The sequence below is a fragment of the Rhinopithecus bieti genome, unplaced genomic scaffold (assembly GCF_001698545.2).
Source record: "Rhinopithecus bieti isolate Rb0 unplaced genomic scaffold, ASM169854v2 scaffold_7414, whole genome shotgun sequence".
NCBI classification, from domain to species: domain Eukaryota; kingdom Metazoa; phylum Chordata; class Mammalia; order Primates; family Cercopithecidae; genus Rhinopithecus; species Rhinopithecus bieti.
The window spans coordinates 2,444,675-2,470,926 of record NW_016806087.1 but is presented as its reverse complement, the minus strand read 5'-3'; the positions used below and the strand labels follow the sequence as shown (position 1 = coordinate 2,470,926).

The 26,252-nt window shown below is 39.7% G+C and overlaps 2 protein-coding genes across 3 annotated transcripts in view; one reads left to right on the top strand and one right to left on the bottom strand.

Moving 5' to 3' along the window:
• SRPK2 (SRSF protein kinase 2) overlaps positions 1–11,693 on the top strand; it is a 299,050-nt gene extending 287,357 nt beyond the window's left edge. Inside the window, 2 exon segments of the mRNA XM_017874652.1 lie at positions 270–362; positions 10,041–11,693. Of these exon segments, the coding sequence (XP_017730141.1) occupies positions 270–362; positions 10,041–10,225 (278 nt within the window). The 3' untranslated portion in view covers positions 10,226–11,693.
• Positions 11,694–13,010: 1,317 nt separating this feature from the next.
• The window catches only part of KMT2E (lysine methyltransferase 2E (inactive)), an 80,145-nt gene continuing 66,903 nt past the window's right edge, over positions 13,011–26,252 (bottom strand). The window contains exons 16-26 of one of the 2 annotated variants that reach the window (XM_017874650.1): positions 25,693–26,001; positions 22,293–22,547; positions 21,983–22,127; positions 21,213–21,463; positions 20,776–20,832; positions 20,068–20,631; positions 18,773–19,059; positions 17,611–17,699; positions 17,377–17,502; positions 17,113–17,210; positions 13,011–16,166 (exon numbers count right to left, since the gene is read on the bottom strand). In XM_017874650.1, the coding sequence (XP_017730139.1) occupies positions 14,658–16,166; positions 17,113–17,210; positions 17,377–17,502; positions 17,611–17,699; positions 18,773–19,059; positions 20,068–20,631; positions 20,776–20,832; positions 21,213–21,463; positions 21,983–22,127; positions 22,293–22,547; positions 25,693–26,001 (3,690 nt within the window). In that variant the 3' untranslated portion in view covers positions 13,011–14,657. The remainder of the gene's footprint in view (positions 16,167–17,112; positions 17,211–17,376; positions 17,503–17,610; positions 17,700–18,772; positions 19,060–20,067; positions 20,632–20,775; positions 20,833–21,212; positions 21,464–21,982; positions 22,128–22,292; positions 22,548–25,692; positions 26,002–26,252) is intronic. The other variant, XM_017874651.1, reaches the window with a different exon arrangement.

Here is a 26,252-nt window from a genome sequence, read left to right as displayed (position 1 = left end):
TTGAATTCCATCTGTAAACCTGACCATCTCCATGCTTATTTGCTTGCGTTGCTGGGGTGGCCTGGGGTGAGCTGGCCTCAGTCACTGTTACTGCTCCTGGTGGTGCCTGAGGCCTGCCATTCCTACAAGCCTCTGCATGGATGTGCTGCAGACACTGTTGATTTGAATCTATTTCTGATTTTTTACTAATTTCAATTTTTCCCTCTTCTTTTATCCCATCCTTCCCTTTGCCCCTCCCATTCCCATATCCTTTTTTCTCTCCTCCATAGACCACATAGCCCACATCATAGAGCTGCTAGGCAGTATTCCAAGGCACTTTGCTCTGTCTGGAAAATATTCTCGGGAATTCTTCAATCGCAGAGGTAGTACCTCTTCTTTTTGAAAAGCGCCACGATGCAGACAGAAACTGAAGAGCAGCTGCTGATTTTAGCATTAATGGTGACAAAGGCATTTCTCCTAAATTCAAAATGCAACCCAGCAGAATTCTTGTGCTGATAGAAAAGTTGTCAGGGAAGACCACATTTAGCCCTGTGCTGCGGTCACCCTGTTCACCAGCCCCTCTCCTGTGCCCTCCAGCTCTGGATCCTGAATCCAGCAACGTGAGGAAGGCCTGTACTTTTGGTCATTCAAGTTGCGCTCTGTTTCTGTCTGCGCGGGCGGTAGTAGTGTCTGCATGCAGTGTACTGATTAAACTGTCGTGTGTTTCTGTTTTGCTGGCAATGTTTCCCAATGCAGATCACATAGCATTGATCATTGAACTGCTGGGGAAAGTCCCTCGAAAATACGCTATGTTGGGGAAATATTCCAAGGAGTTTTTCACCAGAAAAGGTAACGGTATTTATGCAACACTAATTTTCAGCATAGTCTTCTCCCAAAAGGAGAAATTGTGCATTCGTGATTGGGCAGTGGAGAAAGATCTGGAGTTTCACAGCTGGGGAGTTCTTCCGAAGAAAGCTCTCAGGAAATAAACCTGACCCATCTGATACCTGGAGTAAGAATTTTGTAAGAGAACAGCATTCCTAATAGCATTTTTCTCCTCTGCTTCTCTCTTTTCTTACTCCAAGTTACCAATCTGTGTATTCATATATTTATAAAAAGGAATTTAGATGATTGTTAAAAGCCAGCTAGACTTATCTTTTCATTTCTTATGTCATGGACTCTCTGTAGTGGAACAGAGGTGACCTAGGGACTGGACTTAATGAATGTCCAGGGACATGGCTTTTGGTCTGCCTGGGTTATTTCTGTAGTGGGTGTAGGCCTATGAAATGTTACGTTCCTCACATTCTTAAAAATCACATCCTATGTTCCCAAAGCAATTCTCCTGCTGCAGCCTCCCAAGTAGCTGGGATTACAGGTGTGCCACCATGTCTGGCTGATTTTGTATTTTTAGTAGAGACGGGGTTTCACCGTATTGGCCAGGCTGTTCTCAAACTCCTGACCTCAGGTGATCTACCTGTCTTAGCCTTCCAAAGTGCTGGGATTACAGGCATGAGCCATTGCGCCCAACCTGCTATACTTTTTTGTGATGAGTGTAGTTGGTCCTTTTACTTCATATTTTCAGGTTGGATTTTGTTTTAGATGTGACATCCCTTAATAAAGAACTTTTAAAGTTGATGTGAGTAGGACATGGACTTTTAGAAATTTCTGAAAGTCCTAGATGCTCTATCTCCCTCACTTAGCTAAATTTTGAGAACCACATTCATTTTTTTTTTTTTTTTTTTTTTTTTTGAGATGGAGTTTCGCTCTTGTTGTCCAGGCTGGAGTGCAGTGGTGTGATCTCAGCTCACTGCAACCTCCACCCACCCTGGGTTCAAGCGATTCTCCTGCCTCAGCTTCCCAAGTAGCCAGGATTACAGATGCCCACCACCATGTCCAGCTAAGTTTTTGTATTTTTGTTGGAGATAGGGTTTCACCATGTTGACCAGGCTGTTTTCAAACTCCTGACCTCAGGTCATTCACCCATCTCGGCCTCCCAAAGTGCTGGTGTTAGAGAGGTGTGAGCCACCACGCTTGGCCTCAAACTGATTTTTTATGTTCCTATGAGATAAGGAATTTTTGTGGAGTAGTAATCTTTATTACTCACTTTGGTGAGGTTTGGCTACCCAGTCCTTATATTTAACTTTAAATTACATTTTCCTGTTAAGTGTACAAGACTTGAGAACTGACTGTGCTAAAGATGGTGGTTTCCTGCTGCATTTACTCTGGGCAAATTGACTACACCTCTCAGACTTTATAGGATCACCTGGTGAAGGCAATTTGTGAAATATACAATTAGATGTAATTATTTTCCTCATTACCTTAAGACTTAGCACAGGTATTGTCAGGAAAAACCATTTGTCAGTCAGTAATTATTTTTGGTTCTGAGAATCTGGTCTCTGAGTCTAGGCCATGTTAGCCAGGCACAGGGTTCCCCTCCCCACACGGAGACTCACAAGCACAGGCCCAAGTGGAGTCAAGGGCAGGAAAATGGCTTTGCTGTTAAGCTGTGTTTAGTAATGGAGCTGGGGCTTAAACCTGCTGTGAGAATGGCACATCAGGTAGTCTGTGAACTTAAGTTTCCTCATCTGTCAACAGGGGTTCTTTCAGGTTGGCTGTTACAAGAAAGTGTAAGAGGGTGCCTTTACAGCACTGGGCACAGCTGGAGCTGTTATTATTGGTAAAGCAAAGCTATGAACAGGAAAACACTGGAAGCTTATGAACTTCTATACAGCAGTGTTACTGAGAAAACAGGCTGAATTTCCCTGGGAAACTTAGAGAAAATGTTATTTGAAAATAATTGGGCTGGGCATGGTGGCTCATGCTGAGGCTGAGGTGGGTGGATCGCTTGAGGTCACAAGTTCGAGACCAGCCCGGCCAACATGGCAAAACCCCTTCTCTACTAAAATATAAAAATTAGCTGGGCGTGGTGGCGGGTGCCTGTAATCTCAGCTACTGGGGAGGCTGAGGCAGGAGAATTGCTTGAACCTGGGAGGCAGAGGTTGCAATGAGCCGGGATCGTGCCACTGCACTCCGGCCTGGGTGACAGAGCAAGACTCTGTCTCAGAAAAAAAACAAGGAAAAAACTGAATTATTGTGGCCTGGGATTCAGTATGGCCTGGGGAATTGTGTTTTTATTGAAGGCAGGCCCTCCCACATTTCAGAATGTTTCCAGAGCTGGTGGGGGAGATGGCCTGGTCCCTGGGGCACCGTGGCTGGTAGGTGACTTGCTGTGAGCCCCCAGCTGTGGGTTAGATGGGAGTTGGGCCTGGCCTATTATGGAAAGAGAGAACATGATTGGCTTGTGATGCTCTAGAGGGGAAGGAGAGACCTGAGAGACATGGGGCACAGCATCTGCTTGGGCACCATGGTTTAATGAGCCTCATTTTCCACTGTGGTCATCTGGTACGGTGAGGACCAGATGACCACAAAGTCACTCAGGAATTGTTCCTTTAATTGGAACCTTTCCTCATCAACAAAGACCCACTTAGAGTGACCTGCCTCTGCATTTGTCTTTTTTTTTTTTTTTTTGAGATGGAGTCTTACTCTGTTGCCCAGACTGGCACAGTCTCAGCTCACTGCAACCTCCACCTCCCGGCTTCAAGCAATTCTCCTGCCTCAACTTCCCGAGTAGCCAGGATTACAGGCGCCTGCCACCATGCCCAGCTGATTTTTGTATTTTTAGTAGAGACAGGTTTTCACCATGTTGGCCAGGATGGTCTCAAACTCCTGACCTAAGGTGATCCGCCCACCTTGGCCTCCCAGTTGCTGGGATTACAGGTGTGAGCCACTGCGCCTGGCCATGCATTTATTTGTCGTTGTTAATTGTCTGTCTATTGGGGGGATCGAGGACTCCATACTGGAAGGAAGAGGGACAGAAAGAGAGGCCTTGAATGATGAGCAAGCGAAGTCACTGAGTTGTTGGAAGGAGGGGCCTGTAAGCGGCCTGCAGGCATGGAGCTGGTGCAGGCATCTGCTCTTGGCCTGTCACTCCTGTGATGGTTCGTTTTGTTTCAGGGAGAGCAGCCTACATGTGGCCATAAATGGCTGGAAGGCAGCTTCCACGTGGGTCTTTCTGTCAGCAACCTTGCTCCCTGAGACAGCTTGTGGATGTGTATCTCCAGGTTACCGCCATCATCACCACATATACTTAGGACTTGTGTGATTGAGTTCTTTTTGAGCAGCTTATTTGAAGGTAACCTGCAGAGTTAAAATGCATTTGGCATCCTTCTTAATGAGAGACCAAAAATATTTTGACTTGGTGTTACTGTGGTACCTACAGTTCTTTTTTCGGATGTAAGAGAGCATTTGTGACTAGGTGAGAAATCCCCTGAAATGACTGAGAATTGGGGCTTCAGTTCTTTCCTGATTATAATTTCTAATGGCAGTAGAGATCAGAAGGGATTTAGGGTGTTTACAGAAGTCACAGGATAACCTTATGAGGAATGACGGCCCGTCATGGAAATAGATTTCATCGTGTCTCTCAGGATGAGGGGAATGGCTTGCTGCATGAAAGATGTGTTTTGGCATGTTCCCCTAACTAATATGTGAATGTACATTTTGGAAATAATGGAATCTTAAAAGTAGCCATTGAAACTTTTTTCCTAAAATACCTAAAAAACTTTGTGCTAGAACTGATAAAGAACAAAATTTAAAACAGCTGTTGATATGCCTCTCACCTTTGAAAGCAGTTACTGATGGAGAATGCCTTCCCCGGAGGTTTTCCCGCTCTGTCTCCTCCAGTTCAGAGGCAGATTTTCATCCCTGCCACGTGGCCAGAGAAGCGTGGGGTCTGTGTGTTAAAGTTGAGCATCAAATGCAGCTCATCTGTCTCCTCTTGTGTATAATTCAAGAAGCCATGATCATTACTAGTTTGAATCATTCTTTGGCCAGAAAGTTAAAAATTGAGCTATATTTTTGGTTAGGGAATGTAATTACAGCTCTCATCCTCTTAAGGATAATTTGCTGGACATGAGCCACCAAAAAGCATTAAGAAACTAGTGTGTTGAGAGGTGGGCCAATAGAAATCAGCATGTCCATGAATTTTTTTCCCTGTCCTGTCTTCAAGAAGTGGGTGGTCCCCAGAAGCATTTCAGCCCTCAGATCATGGTAGAAAAAGCAGTGCAGCCGGGAGCAGACCTCACTGGGCTGGTCACCAGGGATTTTTCTGACCATTCAGCAGGTGCATTTTAGTAAAAATTGCTGCATTGATAATGGGATCATCAAAGGAGACAGTTTACTTAAACAAACAAACAAACAAAAAACTGGTCTCTAGATGAGAGCATCAAGTGTGTTGGGATAAAAAAGAGTGATTATGTGTGCATGTGTGTGCGCCTGTGTGTGTGTGTCAGACTACAGACCTTAAATACAATTGAAAATTTCAAAAGCAAGACGCTTCTATGCAGCAGCGTAAAATCCACATTTCCCCGAGTCAGGGACAACATCAAGAAAAAGGTGAGAACTGAGGGCTAAAACCCAGGAGCTGAGTTTTAAAAGACATACCTTATTCTGTATTTTAATATTTAGTGTCTGAGTTGAACTTGTCACAATGTTTTAAAATTATCTCCTGAATACCTAAAAAGCAACAGATTCTTCTGATGTTGTAAAGAGCAACGAAAGCTCTTTCATGGGCATTTGACAGCCTCATGGGCTGGGCGTTGTCACTGCCACTCCTCTTGTTTATCCCTCCATCAGGTGATGGGCGTTTGGTTTCCCCCACTTTTTGGCTATTATGAATGATGCCACTATATGATCATTAATGTACAAGTTTGTGTAGGCTGATGTTTCCATTTCTCTTGAATACATGTGTGAAAGTTTAAGTATAAATGTTTAAATTTTGATGAAGGCCAATTTATATACATTTTACAATTTATGCTTATGATGTCACATCTAATTGCCTACTTCAAGGTCATGAAGATTTACTTTTCTAGGAACTGCTTAGTTTTAGCTCTGAGGCATATGATCTGTTTTGAGTTGATTTTGTATGGGATGTGAAGTAGGGTTTATACACATTTTAAACTCCAGTATTTACCCACATGTGGTTGTCTACTTGTATAAGAATTCATTCAAATCTCTTGATTGTCTCTTGCTTTGTATTGGTATTTCTTGGTAGGTTTACTTTCTACATGCATCTAATTGATGCTCATCAGTTTTGTATCATGGTTTGCTTTGTAATTACCACTGTTCATGTACATATAGTCTAGGATTTGCCTTTAGAGTCTTCCCACATGTAGTGTGGAACCTCGTGGGCTGCTTTATTTAATTCTGGAATATGACAATTTCATGGATAAAATAATATATTTTCCTTCACAAACCACTTTAAGATTCAAGAGAGGTGTAATAGAACTTCCTTGTTTCCTTAGATGGACTCTGCAAGTCCAGGACTGGCCAGTACAGCTGCTGTCACAAAGCCTTTGCTCTGCAGGAGGAGCCTTCCTCAGAGCCTGCTTCCTGCTGGCTTTCCTTGGCTCTGTCAGGCTGTTTGTCAGAGCACATTCAGAAGCCTGAGGGGCTCCTGGGGAACAGCATAATTGGCCGCCAGGCTCATGTTTGCCTATGTGTGTGTGTGTGAGTTGATACTGAGATTAACAGCTGATAGTCACAGGAAGGGTGAAGTGATATTCCACATTCTTTAAGGAGGACAGGCTAGAAATGGAACTTTAAAAAAATTAAAATTGTCACAGTTGTCTTGTTATTTGCAAAACTTGTTTCAGTGAAACACATCTTCATATATTTTCTTTTCTTTTCTTTTTTTTTTTTGAGACAGAGTCTCATTCTGTTGCCTAGGCTGAAGTTCTGTGGTGCGATCTCAGCTCATTGCAACCTCCGCCTCCTGGGTTCAAACAATTCTTGTGCCTCAGCCTCCCCAGTAGCTGGGATTACAGGCGTGCACCACCACGCCTGGCTAATTTTTGTATTTATTAGAGATCGGGTTTCACCATGTTGCCCAAGTTGGTCTCGAACTCCTGACCTCAGGTGATCTTCCTGCCTTGGCCTCCCAAAGTGCTGGCATTACAGTCATGAGCCACCACGCCTGGCCGATAACATTTCTTTAAGTTGTTAGGGTGCTACTTTTATAATAAAAGCAAATGGTGAAAATGTGTTTTTAAAATGTGCTTTCCCCTCTTATTCTTAATTATCATTCTAAGTGATGGAGGTGTCTCCATTTCTTGGGCATCGTCTGCAGGGCTGGAGCTGGCTCATGGACTCAAGGCGCCCACTCACCCAGTGAGGCCACTCTTGTTGTGTCGGCTAGCAACAGGTACAGAGTTGGGGGCTAGGGCTTTGTGTTTGAGTAACCTTATCAGGGACTTCCAGGGCAAGGTTACTTCTTATATTGAGCTTGAGGGTTTGTACACATCATCATTATAGCATCTAGATGCATTGATTTCCTTTGCATTATAAAGTTTTTCCACAAAAAAAGTTCACACTTTTTTTTAGAGGCGGTTCAGTGTTTTGTTATATTGCAGTGCTGCTGTGTGCTCAGGACCATCGGTGTTTAGGACTGTCCTGCATATACTGTTGTTTATAGACTGCTTTGCACATACAGTCTTTATCTTGTCAAAAGTAGTTAGATATTTTATGCTGCTCCTTGCAAATATTTTTACCAGTTTACGGTATGCCTAGTTATGGATGAATAGTTTCTCATGGCCGTTCAGTGTTATATTGTTTTGCTCACTGTTACTGTGCAGCTGTTAAGCATTTATAGTGGTAAACCTTATCTTTTCATGGAAGATTGTACTTAAAAGATGCCTTGTTGATGGATCTTAGTTTAACACCTGGCCTCTCAGAAATAGGTTCCTTTACTATTCTCAGCAGACAGTGCTTCTCTGTATTTGCCTTTATTTGCAAACCTGGAGAGTATTTATTCTGAGATAGAATAGATTAATGTCATAAAAGTTCGCTCTCCTTCCCAGAGAACTTGGTTCAGTCATGTGCCTGCTTTCTTTGTTTGCTTCACTGTTGCTGTGGTGAGATCAACAGTCTAAATCAATATAGTCATATTACAGAAAATGTGGAAATTGAAATTACCTACTAACAAAAGCTGGTGTTTTGATTCACTTGATTTCCATCTTAATGAGCGTTTTAATGATCTTGTGATTATCTGTAGGACATAGTTTGACTGTTCCTTTACTGCCTAATGTTGTACCATGATCTTCTCCCATGTTGTTAAGTAATACTAAATACTATTAAGTGAATCTACCTTGGTTTTCTTTTAACCACCATTTTACTATTATTGGCTCTTTGTAATTTTGCAAGTACATATAATTTTGTGCCAGCATATATTAGGCATGAATTTGGGGTGGTGCAACCAGGGTTTATCTCCTTGGGCTGGATTCCTAGAGCCGGAATTTTGGGCTTAGAGGGATAAACCTGCGGTCTCTGCTCTGACTTTGTTTTTATGGAGACTATGTTTCCTTCAACAAGAGATCTCTTCCTGCCTCTAATATTGCAGGTTCATTTCTTCATTAACACAGACCTGATGTCTAGTCTGGATGTGATGCTTAACTCTATCTCCAGTCCTCATATTGGAAACAGAAGCTTATTTTACATCCCAGCCCCTTTAGCAAACAGTCCTCTTAAGAGATTCTTTATGCAGAACCCTGTGCAGAGCATGATTGCAGCTCTGTAGACATACTAGTGTGTAAGATCACACTTCACAATAGACACAAAAGAAGAGCCGTTGTGGGTAGGATTGTAGGCTCTTTCCCCTTTTGTTCTTACAATTTTCTGTAATGTTCTTTTCTTTTCATTTTGTTTTTAAAGGGGAGGGCTTTTCTAAATTGACTTGAATGGGTGAAACAGAACAAGCCTCCTGAGAACACCTTTGTGAGCAGAGCACTGATTATCTATTGATGCATCTCATGAAAAAAATTTACTTTGTTTAAATTATAGCAATTGAAAGTCAGCCCTTGTATGAAGTGTGCCGTGCAGGTGCTTGAATGCCTCTCCCTCCCTCCCCAAGACCTGGCTGCTCTGGGGTGTGGGCACAGGGGAGTGTTTCCTCTGCAGAAGCTGCTCAGGGTGCACTGAGGGGCACCTAAGGAGGCCTATGGGCAGGGGTTGGGGGTCTTGTGAAAACTTCAAACAGGCAGAGAAAATGAGTTACTTACAGTGAAATTATCTGGAGCTTTTGACAGTTTATTGCCTTTTTGAACAGGGTTATGGGGAGACAGGGTTTCGCCCTCTTCCAGGCTGGAGTGCAGTGGCATGACCTTGACTCACTGCAGCCTTGGCCTTCTGGACTCCACCAATGCTCCTGCCTCAGCCTCCTGAGTAGCTGGCATGTACCACCGTCCCCAGCTACTTTTTTTCTTTTTCTTTTTTTTTTTTTAAGTGGAGACAGGGTCTGGTCTATGTTACCCAGGCTGGTCTGAAACTCATGGGCTCAAGGGATCCTCCTGCCTCAGCCTCCCAAGCAGCTAGGATTGCAGGTGTGAGCCACCGACCCCAGCCCTTTTTTGCAGTTTTGACTTAAAAATAACCTTTTTTTCTCTTATGAAATGACCATTACAGCTTATAGGCCATTTACGAGCTTGTTCGTCATTCTGTTATGTCAACCAAAGCTGCCTGTAAGCCACACTTTTCATACTGCAGCTAGCACAGTTTGTGAAATATAACTTCAAGATTTACAAATTAATGTCCTAGGATCTTAGATTTTACAACAAATGCGTAGACATGAATGGTGTTTGATTTGGGTTGGCCTCAAGTTTGCAAATTTTATGAAAGATCCCAGGTTGAAATGAGTGTGGCATGCTTCAGCCTTTGGAAAAGAAAACACTCTAGGGAAAGTGAGCCCACTCCACTTCCTTAAAGAAACTTAGAACTAATGTGAATGAACTATTAACCTCTATTTACATCCACCAGGCTTACTTGAAATATGCCTTGGTCATATGTGCATGTAATGATTACTGCCTAGCAGGGAAAAGCTGGTGTCCTTTGTTGTTGCCGTGTAAGTGTTGAGCAGGTGGTTGTCCGCTTCGTTGAAAAGAGCCTGACTGGACCAACAATGGGGAATGCAGATTTGGAGCTTTCTTGACATTGGCCTGTTTTTTCCCCTGTAGGAGAACTGCGACACATCACCAAGCTGAAGCCCTGGAGCCTCTTTGATGTACTTGTGGAAAAGTATGGCTGGCCCCATGAAGATGCTGCACAGTTTACAGATTTCCTGATCCCGATGTTAGAAATGGTTCCAGAAAAACGAGCCTCAGCTGGCGAATGCCTTCGGCATCCTTGGTTGAATTCTTAGCAAATTCTACCAATATTGCATTCTGAGCTAGCAAATGTTCCCAGTACATTGGACCTAAATGGTGACTCTCATTCTTTAACAGGATTACAAGTGAGCTGGCTTCATCCTCAGACCTTTATTTTGCTTTGAGGTACTGTTGTTTGACATTTGCTTTTTGTGCACTGTGATCCTGGGGGAAGGGTAGTCTTTTGTCTTCAGCTAAGTAGTTTACTGACCATTTTCTTCTGGAAACAATAACATGTCTCTCAGCATCGTTTCTTGTGTTGTGTGACATTCAAATGTCCTTTTTTTGAATGAAAAATACTTTCCCTTTGTGTTTTGGCAGGTTTTGTAACTATTTATGAAGAAATATTTTAGCTGAGTACTATATAATTTACAATCTTAAGAAATTATCAAGTTGGAACCAAGAAATAGCAAGGAAATGTACAATTTTATCTTCTGGCAAAGGGACATCATTCCTGTATTATAGTGTATGTAAATGCACCCTGTAAATGTTACTTTCCATTAAATATGGGAGGGGGACTCAAATTTCAGAAAAGCTACCAAGTCTTGAGTGCTTTGTAGCCTGTGTTGCATGTAGCAGACTGTAACTGCTCCAAGGAGTTGTGCAAACTTTTCATTCCATAACAGTCTTTTCACATTGGATTTTAAACCAAGTGGCTCTGGGTTGTAAGATGTCATTCTCTATATGGCACTTTAAAGGAAGAAAAGATATGCTTCTCATTCTAAAATATGCATTATAATTTAGCAGTCCCATTTGTATTTTGCATATTTTAAAAGTACTTTTAAAGAAGAGCGATTACCCTTTAAAAATGTGATGGCTCAGTACCATGTCATGTTGCCTCCTCTGGGCGCTGTAAGTTAAGCTCTACATAGATTAAATTGGAAAAGAGAAACGTGTTCATTGTGTGGAATGAAAAAATACGTATATTTTTCGAAAAGCATGATCATGCTTGTCTAGAACACAAGGTTTGGTATATACAGTTTGCAGTGCAGTGGGCAGAATACTCCTCACAGCTCAAAGGTAACAGTGATCACTTTCATTCCATAGGTAGCTTTACGTGTGGCTACAACAAATTTTACTAGCTTTTTCATTGTCTTTCCATAAAATGAAGTTGAGAAAATGATTTTCCCTTTGCAGGTTGCACACAGTTTTGTTTATGCATTTCCTTAAAATTAATTGTAGACTCCAGGACACAAACCATAGTAGGCAATACAATTTTAGAATGTAATATATAGAGGTATATTTAGCCTCTTTTAGAAGTCAGTGGATTGAATGTCTTTTTATTTTAAATTTTACATTCATTAAGGTGCCTCGTTTTTGACTTTGTCCATTAATATTTATCCATATGCCTTTGCAATAACTAGATTGTGAAAAGCTAACAAGTGTTGTAACAATAATCCATTGTTTGAGGTGCTTGCAGTTGTCTTAAAAATTAAAGTGTTTCGTTTTTTTTTTTTTTCCAGACATTGCCTTGGTCATTGCCCTATAAATGATAGAATCAATGAACATTTGCTATCAGAGTAGTGTCACTAAAACTAAATACCAGCATTCCTGTTGCAGCAGATGTAGTTGTAGAACATACATTAAGGCTTATTATAAGGAAATCATTTATTATTTTTTAAGGGCAGAAGGGATTTAGGAGAAAAGCTACAGTATAGATTGATTCTCTAGAATTTCAGTGATCCCTTTTCATCCATGGTTCATCAAAAACATACTGACTGCATTTGTTTGATCATTGCAAACTTAAACCAGCATTTGCTGTTAGGAAACAAGATACATAACCCTCTTAGGAATTACCATTACATCTTATACCATAGTGAGACAGAATGGATCATTCATTCATTTCTTTATGAAATGTGCATGCTAAGTTTTTCTAATGAGGCTGTAGGTTTCCATGTAAATTCTATGATAGATAGTGGCTGTAGACTGGTGATACTATCCATGATTTCTGTAAGAAACATCCTTACAAGAACCATAGAGCACAATTTATATCTTCCCTAAGTGTAAAAGGATTTTTATCAGGGTGATAGTACACTTGAATGAAATTTGTCTAATGCAGTTTTTGCTCATGTTGGAAAATAAACTAGATTATAAATTTTTACAGGTGTCCCTTATGATAAAACAGCTTAGAACAGTTGTTCTAGAAGGAATATACATTTGTATTAGGCATAATACGGTTTTATCAGATTCTTGGCGGCTTGTTGATAAAGAATGCACAAAAACTAAATGAGAACCACTGGTTATGCTAAACATTCTAACTAGCTCTCTGACTTTAGTTGGATGTCCTGTCTTTTCCTTTCTGTAGTCCATGTGAAATCTTCATGGAAAATGACAAGCAGTGGATCACATATATGTTTATAGCAGATACAGGAGCTGGCTATCTGGAAATTGGCAGACAGAACTGCCCAAAGGCAGAGAAAAGGTGGATATAAGATCTGCAAAAAGTCATAAACTTTTTAGGTGAAAACTGATTTATTGACTTGCTTCTTCCCATACCTGGACCACACATAACTTGTTACCAGGATAAAGGAAGGAAACTTTACACTGGAGTAGAGAACTTGTTTCTATCCATAGTTCACATTATTTCCTAAATTCTCCTTTTTTCTCCCCCTTTTAAATACGTTGAATGAAATTTTGGTAGAAGACCATATTTGGGAGTATATACTTCATCAAGGAATCAAATAAGATTCTGCAGTTCACACAAAAGCTTCTGTATGCATATTTCTGTAGTAGGCACATTTCAAGCCAGTGAAGAATTTAAACTGCTTAGAAGGACAGACCTTTTAAGAAGAATATTTATATTTCACACACTAGTTACCTTTATTCTGTTTGAAACTATCAGGATAGATGGTGTAAAACTGTTTCTTCTCAAATGTTTCTTTACTATAAATACCATACATAGAATTTTGTTGGACAAATCGAGGATGGCAAACTTGGCCTAAGTTCCTCTAAAATTTCAAGCTGATTAGGATTGAGCCCTAAATGAACTGCGTTAATGTACCATTGTTTGTTAGCTAATTTTCAAAAGAAATTCAAAGTGTGAAAACATGACTGAAGGAGGTCACTCAGTCATTTTAGTGTTTACTTTCTCTGATGCACAGAATTTGTATCCTGTGCCAAATTATGTCAGGTAATTGGATGAGGAAAAATGTGTTGATAAACAGTATCATTATTATTGGATGTACTTACTGAATCCTCCTCAGAGGTAGAAGACAAAGGCTGGGAAATTTTAATTTTTCCAAGATTATAACTAGCATTTTATATTTTAGCAATAAAAACGTTCACTTAAGAGGCCGTTTTCATTTCACTGAGAGATCTAGGAATAATGCCTTTTTTCTTTAGTTTTGTATACCCAAGACAAGTTTTCCTGTTTTGGGCAAACTACCCATATTTTCAAACAGTTGTTGCACATTGTATTCAAGAACTACTGTAATGCATTAGTGGTCTGGATTCATTTTGTATGATGCCACATCCTTAATTGACCCAGCACGATCATTTCAGTAGTTTCCTATGGCTCCTGCAAAAATGCAAACAATCCCTTGCTGCCTCCTGTTGCTGAGGTAGTAGTTGCTAAAGAAAATTGAAGGCTCCTTACAAACTATATTTGAAAACTAGAACTTCTGTAGAAACACACAGACCCCGATCTTAGAAGTTGTACAGGACAATTTGGTAAAACTGACATAATTGTGATTTATTAACATGAATTAAAATGCCCAACCAGTGCCTCAATGTGACAGTATATTTAAAATAAAAAAGAAATTAAAGGTCATATACTGTACTACTTTCACAAAGATCACACAGTTTTGCAAAAGACTTGTCATATGTACAATGCTATATATCAAATGAGAAAAGCTGTAAGCAATTATATACGCAAAAGAAATGCAGTATTTACAGTTTGTCAGGAGACACTAGAAATCATCTATACATTAAATTACATTTTGCTTGCAAATAACTGGTAAAACAAAAATGAGCCATGTCCACACCAAAATATAAAAATCTGTATTGCCATTTTTATACCTAAGATGCATTCACAGAACTGCTGCTGACAGGAAAGGGGAGAAAAGAAAATCCTCATAGTGCCATTACTTAGCTGAGTACTTAATGTGTAGGTATAAAATAATAGAACATTCACTAAATGAATTTAACTGCAACAATAAAATGTAAAGATCATACAGTATCAAATCAGCATCAGATCTGCCAGAAAAAACAGCTGGAATGTTCACTTACAAAATAAAGATACCTAATACTGGCTTAACAGCACATTTTTAAAAGGAATTTCAAAAGCAAAATGAGAAAATACAATGAAAGAGCACTGGTGTTTTTTATACAAAGGTTCATGTACAAGCTTTAAAAAGTACCTTAACAGGTACATATGAAATATACAGTTTATCTTACAGAACATTTTAAAAAATGTTTTTGGAGTCCATTTTAATGCCACCCTGACCCATGGTAATTGTTTTGAAATGTTGGTGGCACCTGTGCTCTGTGAATTGGAATCTGTCCAGGCACTGGAGATGCCTGCTGAGGTCCTTGAACCCCATGTGGCAGGGCCACAGAGCCAGGATGAGGACAGAACCCTGAAGCAGTAGGTGTTGGAATACTGTTTGGTCCTTGGGGCTGGAGATGAGGACCTGTGACAGGTAATGGACAATGTGGCCCTGTTCCAGAAGGCTGGTGCTGGGGTCCCGGTCCCAAAGTGGTATGATGTGTAGCTTGTGAGGGATACGGTGGTACAGCTGGATGAGCACTCGAAGGAAAAAGTGGAGGTCCTTGATGAGGTGGGTGGTGTAAGGCTTGAGCCGATGTGGTATGATGCCCAGAAGCCAAAACACTGGAAGGTGGCGGCGGAGGGGGTGGTGGGGGTGCTGAATTTACAACATGCTGGTGTTGTGCTTGTAGACCTTGGAGTCCTGTGGAAGGATGGGGTGGTGGATGGTGATGAGGGGCAGGACCGGGAGGGGTGGGGTGGGGTAAGTGGTGTCCAGCGGTTTGAGAATGAATATGCGACCCAGGGGTGACCGCATGAACAGGCCCTACTACATGTGCTACAGAGTGTTGCTGATGGGAATTCGGCTGTTGTACAAGGTGCGGTCCTGGAGCAGGCGGTGGTGGAGGAGGAGGGGGGACTACAGCAGCAGCAGTTTGATGGTGAATGGTAGGGTTCTGAGAGGGCAAAAAATGCCCTGGAGTCACATGATGTCCTGGAACTGTTTGCTGGCTTGTGGTGCCAGGAAGTGCTTGATTTGGTCCTGATGTAAACACAGTTTGTTGAGAAAGACTACCTTTGAGCTGATTATAATTCTGAAAGGTTGCAGAGGGCTGCTGGTTTTGATAGTAAGACGAAGAAGAAGGAGGTGGAGGAGGTGGAGGGGGTGGTGCCGTGCTGTTCAGACTTTGTTGGTTAAACTGACTGTATGTTGCTGCAGATTGTCCTGAGGGTGTCTGTGTAAATAATGTTCCAGAAGTTGCCTGCTGAGTATTGGCTTGAAGGTTCTGTGCTGCTGGATAAAAGTTTCTCTGAGGCTCTCGCTGAGGTGTTCCAACTTGAGGTGACTGTGAATGATGAGGCCTGTAGGGAGATCCTAACTGCTGTGAAGGAGGCTTTGGTGAAAGATAACCATGCTGTGCAGGTGTGTGAGGCGTGGATGACTTTGGAGGATTTTCTAGGTGAGGTGATGGAGGACAGTGCAACTTTGTTGGTGCAGAAGGCAGCTTTTGTGAAAGTTGCTCAGATGAATTACGAACGTGTGTCTGAGGAGGATGATTCTTTGAAAGTGCTTGGCTGTTATTCGACAGCTGTTTTTGTTGGAGCTCTGTTTTTAGGTGAACACCGTTTTCAGCTTCGGATGCAGTAACTGTGGAGTCCCATTGGGGATCTGGTTTTGTGAATATTTTCCCGTGTGCTTGAGCAGGAATTACGGATCCAGGTGAACCAGGCTATGAAGAAAAAACAAATTACATACATTTAAGGAACATTTTGTGTACCTTGAGGTTTATTCTCATTGGTATTTAATACTACCTAAATACTAATTTTAATGAGGGGCAGGATATAACACCCTGGATATGTCAGTTATGGAGGCTTGGGATGTTAAAAAGCCAATATTTTTCAGTTGTTCCAAACAGTTCTGAGAGTGAGCTTAAAGTGAATTCTCTGGGTTAACTTTTATTGAAGACAAGTTGAGGAAATAATTTTCTTTAACTTTACTCTTTTTACCCCTAAGCAATGAAACCTGTTTTTGAGCCTTACTCTGAAAGAACTCCAATAGCAAGTTTCAATTTTATAATTGAAATTTCTATACCCAACCTAAGGATAAATTGATTTGGGTAAATAAACTTGCTCCCTCAAACCATTTTGATTTTTAATACCTTTTCATTTTCCTTATACACTGTTCAGATATAAATAAACCAATGTAAGACTGTTTAAATGTCTATCATCAAAGAAAGATAAATCTCAGATTCCTTGTCTTTAGTTTCCAGTGATATACATGCCATACTACATTATTACATCTTGATCCAGGATGAAGATATCATTCCTTTTAAATGATAAAACGACCTTTTGTTTTTAGATAATTGGCTGGTTAAGAATTTCATTACAAGGCTATGAATTTCCTAGGCACCACTAGAAGAGAGGTGGGTGGAACATTTGAAGAAAATGTAAGCTGTTGAAGTGTGCTTAGAAAACCTGAACGTCTGGTCAGAGTTATCCATCACATGTTCAGTAAGAGAGAACAAAGAAAGTAGTAAACACAATTGAGTATGTCCGACAGAAAAAGTGTCCAGAAGTCACAAACTGATACTTGATATGGCAGAAAAACACTGCATATTGTAACCATCAGCTTTTCTGCACTCAACCTAAAGTCCTTTGGAACCCATTGAAAATTACCTTGCTCATTTTTGAAGGACTTTTACAAGTATTCTGAGAAGTATCTGGGGATGGACATTCACTTGTAGTTGTGGGTTCTGGATTTTCAGGATCAGGGTCTATAAAGCAGAAGAAACCTAGAGTAAGTGTAAAATTACACAATAAACACTGTTTTAACACCACAAAGCAACGTACATTCTACTATCCAACTTTTTATAAAGGCTCTCTTTTGTCTGATTTTAAAATGTGTTAAAGAATAACATTATCGGTCATCTGCTTACTGACCTTCCATAAGTTCACTGAAAGAAGGGACTGGGCCCTTAGCTTGCAACTGGGGAATGTGATTTGAATGAGATGAAGGTGAAGACTGAACATGACTCGGTGAACATGAGACACATGGTGATTCTCCCCCTAGAGATGAAGCAGAGCAGACCCAAAGAGAACATTAGAGCTGCAAAGAACGAGGATGCAGACTGATTAACTGACTCCACTTTCTGGTGAAGGAACAAGCTCGCTTACCACTATCTTTATCTTTTCGGTGATCGCTGAGAAGTAAAGCTCTCTGATAACTCCTTTCTCTGACTTGTTCCACTGAAGTTGAGGCAGTCCTTTAAAAGAAAAATCACATTATCCTCTATTGAAAGAAACTACTGCTAGCTACATTCTTTGTTGATTCATAGTCAACATGTACTGTCAGACCAAGGCTTTTGATCTACTGGGAAAATACTTTGGTGTTAACTTTTGAAAATAGTTAATCTTGGCAGGGCACGGTGGCTCATGCCTGTAATCCCAGCACTTTGGGAGGCCAAGGTGGGCAGATTATGAGGTCAGGAGTTTGAGACCAGCCTGGCCAGCGTGGTGAAACCCCGTCTCTACTAAAAATACAAAAAAAAAATTAGCCGGGCATGGTGGCGGGCGCCTGTAGTCCCAGCTACTTGGGAAGCTGAGGCAGGAGAATCACTTGAACCCGGGAGATGGAGCTTGCAGTGAGCTGAGATCGTGCCACTGCACTCCAGCCTGGGCAACAGAGCAAGACTCCATCTCAAAAAAAAAAAAAGTTAATCTTCTCTTATTTTGCTGATTGCTCCCAGAACTGAGATTATTATCCTTATTTGAAGGACTCAATTCCTTTGTCTCCAGCAATTTATTGGTGAAAAGAAGGCAAGGAGTTGAAGATAATGTATTAACATTCAGAATGTCACTTTTTTTTGGTTACCAAAGGTACCAAAACATACCCCTAACAAACTGCTATCAGGATTGCATGCTTTCAGGTGGAAAGGGGACCAAGGAGCAAAGTGAGTGTGGCCGCCTGCCATTTGCCATGATCCATCCTATATGCAGCTGCTCCTATTCCTTGTGAAGAAGCACTAACCCTCGTTGTTCTTTCAAGGTAACTGGTAGGGGTTATAAAGGAAGTCTGCAGAATTGTTGACTCTGATAAAAATTCTTTGGAGAGGATATTTGTGTGTAAAGAATGAATAAATTACCAAGGAATAAATACAATCGACATTTAACAACACAGGCCATACACAGCTGGCTTAAAATCCTATTAGCAGAGAGAATCTTTTAAAATTGTGACCACAAAGCACAATCAGCTTAGCCTTGGGAGAACAACAAATAGGAAGAATACTTGAACAAAAGCTTGTTTTTTCCAGAGTAGCATGACTTCAAATGGGCTTACCATTGAACTTCTGGTTCATTCTTCTCACTGGCAGTAGCATCCTTAACAGGGCAGTTATTGCTAGTTTCTTCAGAAGTGGCATTATAAACCGTAGCTGGTGTTGGTAAAGGTAGGCTAGCAGTGTGTTCCACCTGCTCCCCATTCTCATTACTGCTGGCACAGCCATCACCATTGTTGCTCAAGCTTCCACTTGCATGGGGTGATACACTAATGAGTGGAAAGTTCTCTGTCTTAGAGCCACTTTTCCTAGCTTCACGTTGTCTCTTACGGTATTCTAATAGAGAAACCTTAAGCAAGAAAGATAAGAAAAAGCAAATCTTTTATTCTTGTTTTTTATGTCAGAATCAATGCATTCTTTTTTTGTCTAGAGAATTACTATATTTACATTAGGAAAATTATTTTAATTGATTCTGAACAAATAATTAACAATTATCAAATGCCTACTATATTCCAGGCATTGTACTTAGATGATTTACATACATTATCTCATTTATCCTCACAACAACCCTAAGAAATAGGTATATTATCATCCCCATTTTATAGATGAGGAAATTGAGTAACTCACTCACTCAAGGTCACACAGCTGGTGAGTGTTGGAGCCGGGATTCGAACCTAGGTCTTACTTGAAAGCCCGTGCTCTTTCCACTATACTACATTGCTTCCCACAAAGTTGCCAACTGGACTCTGTTATAAAAATTAAAAGCACACATCACGAAAATTCTTGGACTTGCAAAGCAATAAGCCTACTAACAAAGTAAGTGCTATAGTTTATTTCTTTTGAAATAAGGCATTCTAATTATCTCAGTACGTCTGCCAACCGAATAACGGGAAATCAGGGAACTGAATATTTAATACATAACTATTAGTAAAATAAAAACACTTACATCCATGGCCTAAATACTATAGATGTTATAGATGAGGAAAGAGGCATTTCCTCTATACACAGGTGTTTGCTCAATGTACAATAAAGGTAATAACACAAATATTATTCAAGTCTGTGTTTTTGGTTGGGGAGTGCCTAGTTTTAAAAAATACTCATTTGGTGAAATAAATCATCTTGAGATTTCTCTGAAACCATGCTGCTTATAAGGATTTCCCATATTACTAGAATTTTTTTACTTTTCTGTAAACATTTTCTAATTAAGTCAGCATTTACAAAAGGTTTAAAAATATAAAAATGTAACTTTCATAACTAAATTAAGAATGCCTTACATAATACATCTAACTACCAATTCCCCTCAGTAGTAGTATGAAAACAAACTATTAAAAGGACTATAAATTGTTAAATTTGTAACCTTTTTCTTTTGTGGTGGATTCTGGGGTGTGCAACTCCCGTCGATCAAATTGTCATTAACAGTCCGTCCGAAACCAGATACAAGCCCATCTTCGGAAGTACAAAACACAGTTGTTTCCATAAACATGCCTCTAGTATCATCCTGCATCAGGCACTTTGACTCACTTATTCGGAAGCCTCCTCCAACCTCCAACTGATGCGAGGGTGTCAGGTCCCTCAAGTTGGAGTTCACTGAGAAGTTAACTCCTGTTCTGTCAGGGCTCTTTACCCAGGAAGAATATATTGTGCCCCGTCCAGAGTGAGTCGAGTCCAGTTGGCTGTTGGGCTCAGCCCTGTCATGTGCAGGCGTTTCCAGGGTTTTATGTAGGGCAGTTGGCTCAACTGCATCGAGTCCCAGCTGAAGATCTGACATCGGTTCCTTTTCTCCAGGGCACTGCCTGTTGACTTCAGTCCTACTCCTAGGGCTCATATAACCAATAGTCTTTATTTCTTGCAGACCCAGTTCAGTTAAATTAGAATTTCTGAAAGGCCCCAATGTTAACATGGTTGAAGATCTGTCATATCCCTGTTTACAAATTAAAAAAAAAAAAATATATATACAAATGATCACATCTTGGGACTGTATATTTCAAAATTTACTAGTAATTTAAGCAAAACAATGTAATAGGAAAAAAACTACCAATTCACCCTTTTTAAGTTAACTTCTTACCTCTTGACTATAAGTGCGTCTCTTTATTTCTGGAGAACTTTCTGGGGAAGAAATATTCTGTATATAAAGAATTAGAATTGAAAATTTAAAAATACGTAAGTATATCCATAATAATTATAGAAACGAAAACAAAATGAAAAAATACACAGACTTTGGTTTTAGATCTTGCTTCCTATTTCCATTCCCCAAATAAGACTGCTTTAAAATCAAATCACACATTTAGTCTACTGTGTATATCAGTAAGATGAAAGTTATGCTCATTTTAGTAAAAATAAAAACATCTAAATTCATACAAATGAATGTTTCTGATATTTAGTTTCTTACAACCTGTTTCTGTATTCTCAGCACACTAGTTGTTAAAGGAGGGGAAAGAGCTCTTAAAAGAAATCCCATCCCCCCAGGTGTTGAATTTTTTTTTCTCCATTAAAATTTCTCACCTCAAAGTGCATGGTATTTCCTGGTGTGCCAGGAGTTACTGGGGTAACTGGTGAATATATGGGTTTATAACCATTTCTACAAGTTTCATCATCTGATTTTATCCGTGGAGGCGTGGCAAAAGATGGGTCCATAGGAGTAATATCGGTGTGAGTTGGTGTAGCATACGGGGAAGGAGTAGGTGTGGAGGTTTCTGAGTAAACCGAATCTAGCAACTGATAAAATCTTCGTTTTTTTAGTGGTGTAGTTAAATCTGTTGGTGAAATAATAATCTGTAAGAAATTACACTGTTGCTATTTGTTAAAATCTGTTTATGTCACATTCTGGGAAAGATGAAATATAAACAATGGCAGTTATGACTTTTACCCCAAAACTAAATTTCAAGATTTTTAAAAAAATGGTACTAACATGAAGCAGTGCCCTCGCTCCCTTCCTAATTAACAAGCATTACCTTGCCTGGAGGGATTATAGGCCTAGGGTTCTCAAAGTATCTTACAAGTACTGATGTTACTTTAACTGATTTGTAAGAGTCCTTGTCTGTCTGAAAAGCAGCCAGTCCAAAAGCCTTTAAAAATTCATAAACCCCAACATACATGATATTATGAACTGGTATCTTCAGCCAAAAAATACAGAGGACAGAAAAGAGAAAATCTATACAACAATGTGCTTCTCTTCTAAAGTGCATACCAGTAACTAGAATATGCCTGTTATAAAGCTATATATATGCCTTGCCACATTTCTCAAACTAAAACAATTCTGAAAAAAATTCTACCTGGAAGGGAACAGCTGTCATTTAATAGTAGTGGACTTTTATTTTCACCATTGACTGCAGGACTTCTGGATCTTTCTTGACAGGGTGAATTAAATCTATGTAAAATTGCTGAATTTTCTTCTTCCAGAGCTTGTTTCAACCATCGCTGAATGAAACAGAATACATGAATGAACAGGAATCAGTTTGTACCTGTTTATATAGCCTGTAAATACAGAGCTGATTCCAAAAGCATTTCACTACCATGGATGGTAGTAAGGAATGAGTTGGCATTTGGCTCATTCTACATTTTTACTTCCAAAGAAAAGTTTACCTTCTTGCATGAACCAGAAATGTTTTCAGTAGGTTCTTTTCTTCTCCTTTTTTCTGAAAGGAATGGTGAAGTAAATCTAATATAATGCTTAGGAGTAGAGTATACATGGGGGCTGTAAGTGAGACCTGGTAAAGAATTGAGTTGTGTAGCTAAGACTTCAGGATCTGTAGTTATGCGCAGAGGCCTTTCTGAAAGGCTATCTGAAGGTTTTCCTGTCTTCTCATTCTTCTCACTTAACCATTCATTGACCAAGTGCTAGAGAAAAGAAAAAATTTGGATCATTATATATGTAATTCCAAATTCTATTGAATATTTTAGTATCAGATTTGAAATTGGTATATTACCTAAAATGATCAATTGGGTAATTTAAATCATTCATATATGATCAAAATATCAGTATGTCCTTTTACATTTCCTTGGTTATCTACTGTTATTCTGAAACTTTTACCCAATTATGTTGTAGAACCAAACATATGGTTGCTTTTTAAATATTTATATTACATGAAATTTATATTACTTTTTTTTTTTTTGAGACAAGGTCTCTGTCATCAGGCTGGAGTGCAGTGGTGCAGTCTCAGCTTACTGAAGCCTCTGCCTCCTGGGCTCAGGTGATGCCTCCACTGCAGCCTCCCGAGTAGCTGGGACAAGGTGCTCACCACCACGCCTGGCTAATTTTTAAAATACTTTGTAGAGACAAGGTCCGCTATATTGCCCAGGCTGGTCTCAACCCCTGGGCTCAAGCAATCCTCCTGCCTCAGCCTTGCAAAGTGCTGAGTTTACAGGTGTGAGCCACCGTGTCCAGCCAAGCTTTTTAATATATAGTTACAACTAGAGACATGTCAGTACCATTTTATTAAACACACTAAATTTAGGTTTACTACTGCTTCTATTATAGGTATAAAATGTTCCATCTGTTAGAAAAATCTAATTTTAGGCAGTGTTTTCCTACACTAGCTGCCCATCAGGATCTCCTGGAGATGAGGAGAGTGCACAGTACTTTTTCTGAGAAGGGGTGAGTTGCCCAGGCTGGAGTGCAGTGCCTTGACCATGGCTCACTGTAGCCTCAACCTCCTGGGCTCAAGTCATCCTACCACCTTAGCCTCCCAAATAGCTGGGAATACAGGTGTGCACCACCATGCCCGGCTAATTTTTTTGTTTTTAATTTTCTGTAGAGACAGGGTCTCGTTATGTTGCCCAGGCTGGTTTTGAACTCCTGGGCTCAAGTGATCCTCCCTCCTTAGCCTCCCCAAATGTTGGGATTGCAGGCATCAGCCACCACATCTGGCTCACGATACATATATATTTAAAAGTCACCATTGATTTAAGGGGTTTGGAATATCTCTTAAGGTTCTTGTGCTTTGAAAATTTTCATAGTTAATTCTGCTGATTCTCTGATCTACAACATACATAATACAGTCTTTATTGGCTGAAGTGTAAATTACTACTTCATATTGTTATCTAGTTAGCAAATGATATTTTAATTTCTAAGTATAAATTTAACTTATAGAAAATGTGGCCGGGTGTGGTGGCTCACGCATGTAACCCAAGCACTTTGGGAGGCCAAGGCAGGTGGATCAGACGGTCAGGAGATGGAGACTATCCCTGGCCAACATGGTGAAACCCTGTTTCTACTAAAATACAAAAAAATTAGCTGAGTATGGTGGTGTGTGCCTGTAGTCCAGCTACTCTGGAGGCTGAGGCAGGAAAAGCACTTGAACCCGGGAGGCGGAGGTTGCAGTGAGCAGAGATCACGCCACTGCGCTCCAGCGTGGGTAACAGAGTGCGATTCCATCTCAAAAAAAAAAAAAAAGTACAGAACTTAGTATATATAAATATGCACATGTTACACACTCACACACACATAAACACATTTTAAAAATCTACCCATCCTTTTTTCCAAAGGTAACCACTATAAACATTTTAGCATCTTTTCTGTCCCTCTATGTATACAGAACTCCATTCCTAGGACAGCAGTAGAATGCAGTCTGGAGTCTGGTCGTGGAGTCTGAAGCCAGACTGCCAGGAGGGTGAATCCTGGCTTTGCCATTTACACTGTGACCATGAGCAAGTTAAGTAACTTTTTTATACCTCTATCTGTAAAAGAAGAGTTGTGATAGAACCTAGTTCTATAAATAGGATTGTTGTGAAGATTAAAAGTTCAATAACATACATAAAGCTCTTAGTGTTGTAATGAATGAGGCCTTTAGGGGAAATCATGATAATTTGGTACTCTGTCAAGCAGTATGTTGTTTAAAATAACAAAATCTGCAGGCAAAAGAGGCTTTTTAAGAGAATCAGATAGGATGTAGAAGCCTACATCTTAGACCAAGGATGTAAATAAATTTATAGTACCACAACTTTGTTAAAAGTTTAATAAAGGGTAGGGATTATGTCATATTTGTAATTGAGAAAGTAGTTTCACTTCTTTTAAGCCTGAGGTTTTTTCTTTTCCCTTTACAAAGTTAGAATTTTTTGTCCATTGTTACAGGCAAATATTGGGTTGCTTAAGCTATGGTGGTACAGTAAGGAGAGCACAGACTTTGAATTAGAAACAACTGTGTTTAGATTGTCTCTAATGAAACCTGTGACCTTGGCAAGGAAATTATTTAATTTGTGCTATTAAAATATAATCCTGGGTTCATACTAGAATTTTACTAAACGCACATGTCATGGTTTAGCAGCATGCCTACAAACTGTACTGAATTAGGTAAGAACAAAGACAGAATAAATGAAATTTCAAAGTAAAGTGTGTGAGAAGTATACATTCGTGATCTACCCCTAAGCAGTATAAGGATGACCACACTTTGATATCTCTGCCCCAATCTGCTGTACTCTCGTCAGAGTGGGAGATGAAGAGCAGCTTCATTAGGATGTTCTGTTATTTCTGATCTGAAAAAGCTCAGGTTGTTTCCCGTAATTGCTAAAGTCTGACAGTAGTGTTTTAAAGATTTTTATTAATGTTTACACCTAAAACTACTCTTTCTTATAAATTTTCATAGTACATTCTGTGGAAATCAACAATTTCTTCACATTTAATTCTTATAATCTACCTATACAATGAAATTTATAAAACATAAATAAAGGATAACACATCTAAAACCAGTTTCAGAGAAGTATATATTTTGTACATAAAGTAGACAAACTTATTTAAAGAAATCACGAATTGCAATACTAAAAAGTCCTGATAAACTGAATGTAACTTTATCTTCACAGTAATGCAAACATTTATATTAGTTTTACAGTTTTGGGATTCTCATTCTTATTTTAAAAATCTGCAAGTATAAAAACTGCGTCTTATTCTGTTCATTATGAGATCTTAAACATCCAATTTTTAAAACACCAATATAACTAATATAAGAAACTGTTAGAAAAACAGTTCTTACATTCATTAGAATCATACCTTCTTTGTTTTGGGGTACTTTGTAGGACATTTATTAAGTGCTGGAACTTCAGTTTCAGTAATTATTTCTGCTAGTGCAGTTTCAGTTTCTGGTTCTATTGTAAGTACAGTATTTTCAATATCATTTTGTTGTGAAGTAACTTCTATATCAGGAGAAGATGGCTGGATATCCGAACACATGCTGACAGTTCTGTGTCTCCGACGCTGCTGTCCAATGTGAGTCCTACTCCGAGAAAAACTTTTTCTCTGTTTAGTTCTATTTACTTTGGCAGGGGTTGGCTTGCTAGCATTTTCTTCTTTTGCTTGTTCCTAATTCAAAATACAACCGAATGGAGCTTTTTATACTACATACATATATAAAGTTTAAATATAATAGCATTAATCTACTTCAGAAGCCAACTTTCCAGAATGTATGAATTCTGTTATATAATAAAGAACAGAAATAATACATAGTCTTAGCTCAAACTGAAACTCCCACAGAATCTGAAAATGCTATTAAAAGCTAATAGACATTATTTTAAATTCCTTATAAGGGCCGGGCGCGGTGGCTCAAGCCTGTA